Source organism: Marmota marmota, unplaced genomic scaffold (assembly GCF_001458135.2).
Source record: "Marmota marmota marmota unplaced genomic scaffold, marMar, whole genome shotgun sequence".
Lineage (NCBI taxonomy): Eukaryota > Metazoa > Chordata > Mammalia > Rodentia > Sciuridae > Marmota > Marmota marmota.
In genome coordinates this window covers 479,538-490,115 of record NW_025999864.1, presented here as the reverse complement: position 1 = coordinate 490,115, position 10,578 = coordinate 479,538, and the positions used below count along the sequence as shown (strand labels likewise).

At 35.3% G+C, this 10,578-nt stretch overlaps 1 protein-coding gene across 4 annotated transcripts in view; it reads left to right on the top strand.

Moving 5' to 3' along the window:
* The first annotated feature begins 6 nt into the window (after positions 1-6).
* The window catches only part of Ipmk (inositol polyphosphate multikinase), a 54,776-nt gene continuing 44,204 nt past the window's right edge, over positions 7-10,578 (top strand). For all 4 annotated transcript variants that reach the window (XM_015504676.2, XM_015504675.2, XM_048813920.1 and 1 more), the window contains exon 1: positions 7-408. In XM_015504676.2, the coding sequence (XP_015360162.1) occupies positions 219-408 (190 nt within the window). In that variant the 5' untranslated portion in view covers positions 7-218. The remainder of the gene's footprint in view (positions 409-10,578) is intronic.

Sequence of the window (10,578 nt, the reverse complement as noted above, 5' to 3'; positions counted from 1 at the left end):
ACGGGAGCTGGGAGCCGCGGTCCGCAGAGTTGGGCAGGGGAGCACCCGCGCCTCCGCGGCGTCATGGGCCCCCTTCCCGGGCCTCAGCGGGCACCAGCCGCGGGAACCCCCAGGCCTCCTCGCGGCCGAGCCTGAGCGACCCCCGGGTTCTCAGGCACTCGCTCCCTACTCCCTATTTTTTCTTCCTTTCGCCACCGTTACCGCTTGTGCACACGGTTATGGCAACAGAGCCGCCATCCCCCCTCCGGCTCGAGGCGCCCTGCGCCCCAGAGATGCGGACCCCACCGGTGAGCGATGCCGCCCCCGAAGGCGCCCCGCAACCAGCGGGCTGCAGGCTGCGTTTCCTCAACGGCTGCGTGCCCCTGTCGCATCAGGTGGCCGGGCACATGTACGGAAAGGACAAAGTGGGTAAGTGAGGGTGGCGCGGGGCTTCCAGCTACCCTTCTGTCTCCACCAGCTCCCTGGCCAACCGAGGCAGCCTGGCGCTCACAACGGTGCTGGGACAACCCCCCACTCCGCACCCAGGGCTGCACGCCGCACCCCTGGCCTCTTCCGCCCTCCCTGGGAGCCTCGCTACCGGTGCAGAAAGGGGCTCCGAAAGTGGGGCTATTTCTAGGGTGTGAGGCTCAAGCTTACTGGAGGGGCGACGGAGAAAGGCGTGTCCGGTCTCCCCAGGGAGGGTGGGTGTTCGTTGGAGACGGTGTTGTTAGTAAAAATAAGGAACTTCAATTTTACTGGACGGGGAAGTGAATTCTCCCTCGAGCGCAAGATCTGTTTATTATAGGCGAGTAGCTATTGCAAAAGAAAAGGAATGAAATGCAGATGATGCTAATCTAGTGCTTCTCAGTTGGGTGCAGCTGCATAGCTGGAGGGGGAAAAAAACAAAAAACAAGGCCTTCCCTCGAACCCCCGGGAAGCTTGCTTGGCTTAACCAGGATCTCTGCCTCCTTGTCCCTTGATGGGGTGCGTGCGTGTGTGTTTGTGTGTGTGTGTGTGTGTGTGTGTGTAGGTGTCTGTCTGTCTGTCTCCTGGATTTCTCTGGGAGGCGTGGTTCCAGTAGTGCAGAAACTCGGATTCAGGGTAGGAAATACACCCTGCTAGAATGATGCACAGATGAAACATTCATAAAACTAGCATGGCCTCTGTAATACATTTTGTAAGTTCACAACTTTTAAAGGATAATATGAAGCTTATCTCAATTTAGGAACTGTAATTCACCTAGTTTACTCACAGTGGTTTCTAGAGCCACGATTACGTGAAGAATCTGATAGATGAGTACGTGAGTATTGCAGATCTTTGACCCGGAACAACCACTAGAGACTGTTTGTTTTTTGCTGGTATAATGATTCAGGTTTAGGTTGGTAAGTAATAAGGACATTTTTAGACCAATGACTAAGGTTAAGCCTGGTTAAGTGATACACCTAAAGTCATACAGCTACTATGTGTTACCATGTGATACCCAGGGATTTTCCTTGGACTATTGTTTTTTAAATTGTTCTGTACTTGCAGAAAGTACACAGACTGGGACTCAATTACACTCATGAAATGTTGAAAGAATGACAATTGACTGCTCTGTTAGTACATCAAGTTAGGAAACAGTACTTAAGGTGCTTAGCGTAGACATTTCCTCCTATGGGTCATATCTGTGTATGAGAGTTTGAGTGTACCCATGGAGTCTCTGTTAATAGAGACTTACTTACTCATTTATATTAATAAATTGTGATGATACTATTCCTAATAATATTTTAGATAGAGGGCTAAAAGATTGTTTACCTAAGGGTCCTAGAGCCCAACTTACATGCAAAGGGGGAAAAAGTCAAAATCCCAACATAAATAAAAACGATCTCTATGAAGATTGTTACTTAAGAACATAATCACTGCTTATCAAAGTATGTAATAGTGTTCTTATTAGAGTTACGTGAGATTAGTAAAAAATTAATTATGGTGACTTGAAATTACATTATAAACAGTGACTGAAAGAGTTGATTTGTCACTCAAATTTCCTAATTAAAGTAGCAGTTTACATTTTGGAGGATGTTTTTCCTCAATATTGTTTATTATTGTATTCAATTTAAAATAAACCTTTTTTCTATTAAGGTTTTTTTGACAAGGAACTGTCTTTGTATCACCATAATACAGTTCTTCAAAGATAAGGGTGCTGGCAACCTAATAAATATTGTGGAATTTAATTCTCTGGTACTTACAGAGTCATGCATCTATTAGTATTTTGAAAGGACACCTATATGATGATAGTCTTCCCTGTTCATAAAATGAATAACATAGTAATTCAAAGTTCATTATGTCTCTGCACTATCATGAATCACTTACAGTTTAAAGTACATTGCTAATCGGACTTTGGTCTGTCAACTGAAGTAATTCTCTGTAAACTTTGTTAAGGATATTGTGTGAATATTTGTTTTTGTATTGTTTTTTAATTTTTGTTCCTATCATTACATGGCCAGATTTTTCCATTTTAGGTTTGATATCTTAACTATCTCCAAAAAGGAGTTGTTATTTTTGGTAGTTTAAAAATGAAAAATGTAAACTTGATAGAACAAATGTGCTTAAACAGAAAATTATATGATGTTGTAGCTAAGTATCAAGACTATATTCATATTTCTGATTATCAGAGTTATAGTTTACATTCTCTACTCAAATCTGTTTCATCAAATACATTTTAATTTTGAGTTCCAGGAGTAAAACTTTTTTTTTTTTTTTTTTAATTGTAAAAATGGTTCATAATCTTTTAGGGAAAAAAATTCTTTAAGTAATGCCCTTCCCCACATTCTTTTTCTCCCTGGGACAATCACTGGTAACAATTTTCCATGCATCCTTAAGCCTTTGTTTCTGGGCACATACATAAACACATTAACACAATTCTAATTTTTCATACAGATAGATATAGCAGCATTTTTTTTTTTTTCTTTTTTAGTGCTGGGGTTGAACCCAGGCAACCTAATAAATATTGTGGAATATAGCAAGGGCTTTACCACTGGGTCACACCCCCAGTCCCAGCTTTTTTTTTTTAATCCTAATTATATCGTATAGTATAAACATATTTTTGTACTCCTTGATTTACAATGGGGTTACATCTTGATACACCTATTATAAATTGAAGAAAATTGAAAATGTATTTAATACTACTACCTGCCAAAATAAAATAACTTTTATTTTGAAAAAAATCCAAAATGTCATAGCTTGGCATCATAATATACTTTTACCCTTGTGATTATGTACCTGTAGCTTTGGAAGCTGTAGCTTTATGCCACTAACAGCGTAAAACAATATGCAACATAATCTTAGACCTGGAAAAGATTAAAATCTGAAGTATGATTTCTCCTGAAGACCTATTTTTTTGGCACCAAAGTTGAATGATTGTTAAATTGAACATTGTAGGTTGGGGACTGTCTGTGCTTTATTCTTCCTGTGTTATATTCTGCAGAGTAGATATATCAAAATTTGCTTAACAATATATTCTTATAAAAATATATTTTAGAGTTTGGCTATTATTTGTTGTAAATAATGTACTAAACATTCTTTTACATTGTAGCATACCTTGTATAACTTTCCTATTTCTATAAGTTTCACAAAAGTGTAAAATTACATTAAAAACAGTGACCCAGAGAGAGTTAATTTGTCATCCAAGCCTAATTAAAGTAATAGTTTGGATTTTGGAGGATGGTTTTCCTTAATATTGTATATTATTGCATTCCATTTGAAATGAATTTTTTTCTACTAAGGTTCTGTCAATTTAATTTCCCAAAGCTCTCTAGAGTTAGCATAAAATCCTTTTCTGTTTTAAGAACAAAGATATTCTCTTCTGTAGCCACAGTATATTTATTAAATGTGGGAAATTTAATAGTGATTATATTTTATAGCCCTTTTTCTTATTTTGTCAACTGTTCCAGTAACACTGATGTCTTTTATCCCATTTGTTTTTCTCAGAGGTAGAGCTGCTTAAGGATATCAAGTTGCATTTAGTTATGTCTCTTAGTCTCCTTTAATTTGTAACATAACCTCAGCTTTTCTCTTTCATAATATTGTCATTTTGAAAAATAGGCTAGTTGTTTATGAAATGTTCTTCAATTTGAGTTTCTGATTCAAGTGATGCATTTTTGGCTAGAATATTATTTATGTGTACCCTTTATAAGATAGCATGTCTAGAGACCTGTATCTGTCTGACCTTTATTAGTGGTTAATTTTGGTCAACTGGTCCAAGTGTCATCTGGCTTTTTCAGTATATAGTTGTTATTTTTCCTCTTGCAATTAACAAGCTATCTATGGGGAGACACTAGAAGGTCATGCAGATATCTGGAAGCCTCATTAAATTGCGCCCCTAGATTTGGCATCTATTGATTATTCTTGCATAAGTCTTTGACGGTTACAAAATCATAAAAATTTTCCAATTCTAATATTCCCTGTAAAAATTTTCATTATGAGAGAGAGCCCTCCTTTTACTTCTGTCCATGCATGTCTACATTTATGATTGGTTTGGAGTCATGGATTTCTGTTTTATGTTTAAGAACTTTTCTTGCCTCTCAAATTGTACTGAATCTCGCCATTGAGATTGGCTTTCTGTCACCAAATTACTTTAGAGATTTACCTTCCTTCCTCACCCTAGAATCAGCCATTTGTCCAAGGAGCCCTGGTTAATTGGAATAATATTTAGAAACTCTGATTTGGGTGCTATATGTGGTGTAACTACTGAGTACCTTTGCTTCCAGATCTTTTCAGTGGATGAAATTTAAATAAATGTATAAATATTCCAGGAATCATAATTTTGTACTTCTAATTTCATTCCAATCTGAGTGCTTTCTTTTCTTTTTTGTTTCTGAATTTATATTTCTCTTCTTCCACATTGAGAACCCTGACTCCTGGTGTTATCATAGGTTTATGATTTTTGCTCAGTCCTATAATTTTCAGAATTTCTACTCCCATACTTCTGTAGAAAACAATCATAAAATGAAGAATTCAGCATGAGATTTTCTTATACTAAGGGTATGTGGTTGGCAACTGTTGAAAAATTTTTTAGGTTAGATTTTTGTTGTTGTTATTTCTCCCCTCTTTACAGTAATAGCATTTATTTGAAATATTTGGTTTCATGTGTTTCTGTTTAAATTCATTTCCATTCCATTATATACAGGAATGCTTATAAACTAACATGCTTTTGAAAGTTGAAACTTCTCCCCTTTGTTCAGAATGCCTTGTAGATAGCCAGTTTTATTGTTTTTTGATTCGCTTTTACTGAATTTCTTGTATAAATAAGCCCATTTATGAGAACTTTATTTCCCCTTCTTTCTGAGGCAGCAGGTAGTATGCTGTATATACTGTTTTGCACTTTGCTTTTAACAGATAATTTATCCTACCAATCAGCATAGAGCTTTTCCTCATTCTTTTTTCATTGCTCAGTTGTGTGCCACTGTGCATCTGTACCACAGTTTATTCATTTGGTTTCCTGAATTTGCTTTGGTCTTTTATTTGTTTTCATTGCTTTATTTATTTATCCTAGTAATACCTCACTGTCTTGATTCAAGTACTATATAGTTAAGTAGTGATAAATAGTAGCTTAAGCATCTTATTTTTCATTTCAAGATTGTTTTGACTTTTCTGGCCCTTTACATTTCCATATAGAGTCAGATCACCTTGTCACTTTCCCCAAGAAACCTGATGAGATTTTGTTTGAGTTTGCTTTAAATCTATAGATTGTTTTGGTGAGAATTAATTTCTTCACAATCTTGAGCCTTTTAGTATGTGAACTTGTTATATTTCTCCATTTATTCAGTTCTTCTATAATTTCCTCTGTAAGTTTTCAGAGTAGAGTTTGCTAGATTTTCCATAAGTATTTAATACTACTATGAATTATGTTGCCTTTTAAAATAACTTTTATTTTGAAAAAAATCCAAACTTAGAAAAATGTTTCCAGAATAGTGTGATGAACTATACAGTTCATCTAGATTTACCAGCTACCAATATTTTAGTACATTTGCCTTATTACTCTTTGTAGATGATGATTTTGTAAAACTGTATAATAATAAATTATAGACATCATGACCTCTTTCCTCTAAATAATTGTATAACTAAAAATAAGACTATTTCTTACCTAATCTTGATCAAATGATCAATTTCAGAATATAACATTTGGCTTTTGCCATTATTTACATAATATTTCTTATATTTGACCTTAGTTAAAGGCTGAAAAGCGATATACTAATATCCTTTATAGCAATGCTTTTGACCGTACAGCATCAGACATTGCATTTAGTTGTCATAACTTTTTTAGTTGCCTGGCATTTAGATCAGGTCTTTTTTTTTTTTAATCTTTTTTAACCATGAGAATTTTCAAGAGTTATAAGCATATGGCATTTTATAATATCCTTAAATTATGTTTGACTGATTTTTTTTTTCAGGTGTGATTAGATTCAGGTTATGCATTTTTGGTGAAAACATTGTTACGTTGTGCTCTAAAAAATCATGTTAAGAGGCACAAGATGTTAATGATAATGTTGATGTAACTTTGATCATATGATTAAGTGATGTCTGCCTAATTTTTTCCAATGTAAAATTATCAGTTTTACTATAGTAATTAAGTAATTTGAGAGGAACATTTTGAGATGGTTGTATACCCTGTTCCTCATCAAACTTTATATCCAGTGATTAAACATCCATTGATGATATTTGACACACTCACTTATTATATTAATATGATGGTTGCAAAACAAATAGTCAAACCTTTTCTGTTACTTTGGTTAATCAGCATTCCCCTCCTTATTTATTTATTTTAAATGATATTGGTCATCAAACCCAGGTTCTTATGTGTACTAGGCTAGCACTCTACTCAGAGCTATGCCCTAACCTTTTATTTTTTTTAAATATTTATTTATTTTTTTTAGTTTTCGGCAGACACAACATCTTTGTTTGTATGTGGTGCTGAGGGTCGAACCTGGGCCGCAGGCATGCCAGGGGAGTGCGCGACCGCTTGAGCCACATCCCCAGCCCCATCCTTTTTAATTTTATTTTGAGCAGGGTCATTTTGTGTTGCCCAAGCTGGCATAACTTTCCATCTTCCTGCCTCAGACTCCTGAATAGTTGGGATCATAGATGTGTGCCACCGTGTCCATCTTTCTTCATTATCTATTAGGATGGAATATTCATTTCAAATTTAAATGAATAGATACTATCTATTATTGTTACTGTTGATTTTAATGCTGATGTTCTCCCAGATTTGGGCACTGGTAGCTTCTTCAGGCTTGCTACTGTATGTTAATATTGCTTTTTTTCTTGTATTTTTTGTCACTTTCTGGCATAAAAGGTTTTCTATGTTCATTTTGTGCTTTTCATGTTCACACCCTGAAATGAGCCATTTTTCTTCAAGGAAACTGGTTCCTATGGGAATGAATGGTGTTTAGAAATCAAGATCTGGATTCCAGGTGTGGTCATTGCTCCTTGCATGTAGTTCTGTTTATTCTTTCACCAGATTGGATTAAGAAATATTTAATTTCATATTCTTGAAATTTTGAGTTCATTCTTATAATTTAGCAGAGTTTTTTGTTTTGGGTGTTTTTGTGCTAGAGATTGAATCCAGGTCCTTGCAAATTCTATTAAGTATAGCCCCATACCTATAATGTGTTTATTTGTTTATGTTTTTGTGGTGCTGGTGAACCAACCTGGGCCCTCACCCATGTGCTTTACCACTGACCTATCATCTGCCTAGCCACCCCCACACTATAACTTAAATTCAATACTACAGGGTTTTTGTTTTCTCCCATTTTCTGTTTATATCTCCTTTCTTCATTGAGAACTTTGCTCAAAACATTTGTATATTTAATTTTTGAAAATAAACCAACTTGCATTCCTGGAACAGAGTCCACATGTCCATGATAAATTATCCTGTATATATTGGTGGATTTAATATGCTAGTGTTTTGCTAAAATTTTTTTGGCTTATGTTCACTTGAGATCATGTTCTATATATTTTATTAAATCTGTTGTGGTTTTTAAAAATCATGATATATATTAGCTTCATAAAATTGGGAACTAATTGATATTTTTTCTGTTTTCTAATGAATTTGGTAATTTTTAAATTGATATTGTTGTTTGATAAAATTTACTCATAAAGCCATTGGTCCCAGCAAGTTGTCTTAGGTTTTAAATTATGAATTCAGTATTTTTAGTAGACGTGACAATTCAGATTTCTTATTGTGTCAGTTTCAATAATTTATGTCTAAAGGAATTTGTTCATTTTATCTGAATTGTTGGTTTTACTAGTATGAAATTTCTGATTCTCTTACTGTCCTTTTAATGTTTGTAGGATTTGTAGTGATATTGTGTTTTTTCACTTATTCCCCAAGAGAATATATATTTTCATGTCATTGATCTCAAAGAATCACCTTTTGATTTCACTTTTTCCCCCTCCATTGTCCATTTCTTATTTCAATGACTTTTTTGCTCACATCTTTCTATGTATTTGGAATTAATATATTATTCTTTTGCTAGCATCTTAAATTGGAACTTTTTTTTTCTTATATAAGCACTTAGAACTGCACATTTCTCTTTTAAGAATTTGAATTGGATTCCACAAATTTTGGTGTGTTGTTTTCATTATTAAATTTAAAATACTTTCTAATTTCCTATTTGCTTTTTTGATTCATAGATAGGCATATGTTGTTTACTTTCCAATTATTTGGTATTTCCCCAAACATTGTATTGTTATGTCCATTGTGGTTAGAGAATATTCTCTGTATGAGTCTAACTTTTAGATTTTAAGACTTTTTTATGGCCTAGCTTGAGTTAGTAAATGCTCCATTTGTGCTTGAGAATGTGTATTCTGTTGGATGTAGCTTTTTTTTGAAATGGAATTTGGCCATGTTGGTGTTGTGGTTTAGATATGAACCCAAAAGCTCATGAGTGAGACAATGTAAGCAAGTTCAGAAGTGAAATGATTGGGTTATGAGTCTTAATCTAATTAGTGCATTAATCCCCTGATAGGGATTAACTGGGTGGTAACTATCTGTAGGCAGGTATAGTGTGGCTGGAAGAGGTGGGTCTTTGGAGTATATATTTTGTCCTTGGAGACTGCGGGGAGTAGGCAGGGGCATGCTCTCTCTCTCTCCCTCTTTCCCTCCCTCCTCTCTGCCTCCTGGTGCCATGCCCTGAGCTGCTTTCCTCCACACTCTTCTAGTATGACGTTCTGCCAATCCCTGGGCCCAGAGCAGTGGAGCTGAGTGTCTGTGGACTGAGACTTCTGAAACCCTCAGTGCCAGATAAACTTTTCCTCCCCTAACGTTGTTCTTGTCAGGTCTTTTGGTTGCAACAGTGAACAAGTTGGTCACTAAACACTAAAACAGTTGGTCAGGCTGGCCTCAAATCCTAGCCTCAAGTGATCCTGCTTCCTCAGTCTTTTGAGTAGCGGGACTCTGGGGTGCATGCCACTAAGCCCTCAGGATATAACATTCAATGTGTCAAATTGGTCAAGTTGTTTGATAGTGTTCAAGTTTTATATATCATGTACTAATGTTTTATTGATTACTAAGAAAGTCATTGGGGTTTTATTTATGGTTTTGTTAATCCTTTCACTTCTGTCAGATTTTGCTACATGTCTTTCGAATCTGTTATTAGGTATGTATATATTTGTGTCTTCTTAATGAGCTGACCTTATTATTATAGAATGTTTTCCTATATAAAAGAATCCTTTTCTTGAAGCTTATGGTGTCTGATATTGTGTAGTTTGGTGTATAATAATATTGATGTATCATCTTTCTTATGACCTGTACTTGCATATTACCCTTTTCCTTCATTTTTACTTATAACCCACATGTCTTTATATTTAAACTGTTTAGGATTTTGTTTTTTCCATCTATTTAATATTCTGATTGTCTTAGCTCCATGTTTTTGTTTTTCATTTGTTTTTAGAATATTTCAGCCTTTGTCTTGTCAAATATTTTCTCAGTCCCTTTCTCTCATTTAAAAAAATTTCCCTTAAGTATTTTTCTATACCTTATTTATATAGTTGATTTTAAACAGAAGATACAGTTAGCATATGTTTATTTATCATGTCATAGTTTTACTTCTAATAATAAAAGCAAGACATATTTCTGGAAGAAAAATTTAAAAAAAAGAAAAGAAAGAAAGAAAACTTACCTAGAATGTTCCTTTCATGGATAATTTTTTTTTCCCCTTAAACTGGGGATTGAACTCAGGGGTGCTTAACCACTGAGCCACATCCTCATCCCTTTTTATGTTTTATTTAGAGACAATGTTTTGCTGAGTTGCTTAGGTCCTCCTTAAGTTGCTTAGGTTAGCTTTGATCTCTCAATCCTAATGCTTTCAGCCTCCTGAGCCCCTGGGATTATAGGTGTTTGCCATTGCACCTGGTGCAGATGGAAATTTTAACTTGTGTTTATTTTTACATAGTTATAATCCTCCTGAATACACAACTTTTGTTGTTGTGGTGGTGGTGGTAAAAGACCCAATGTAAAATTGACCATCTTAACTATTTGTAAGTATAAACTAAGTGTTAACTGAGTTCACATTATTGTGCAACACATCTCTGGAACTTCTTGATTTTTTTTTTTTTTTTTGG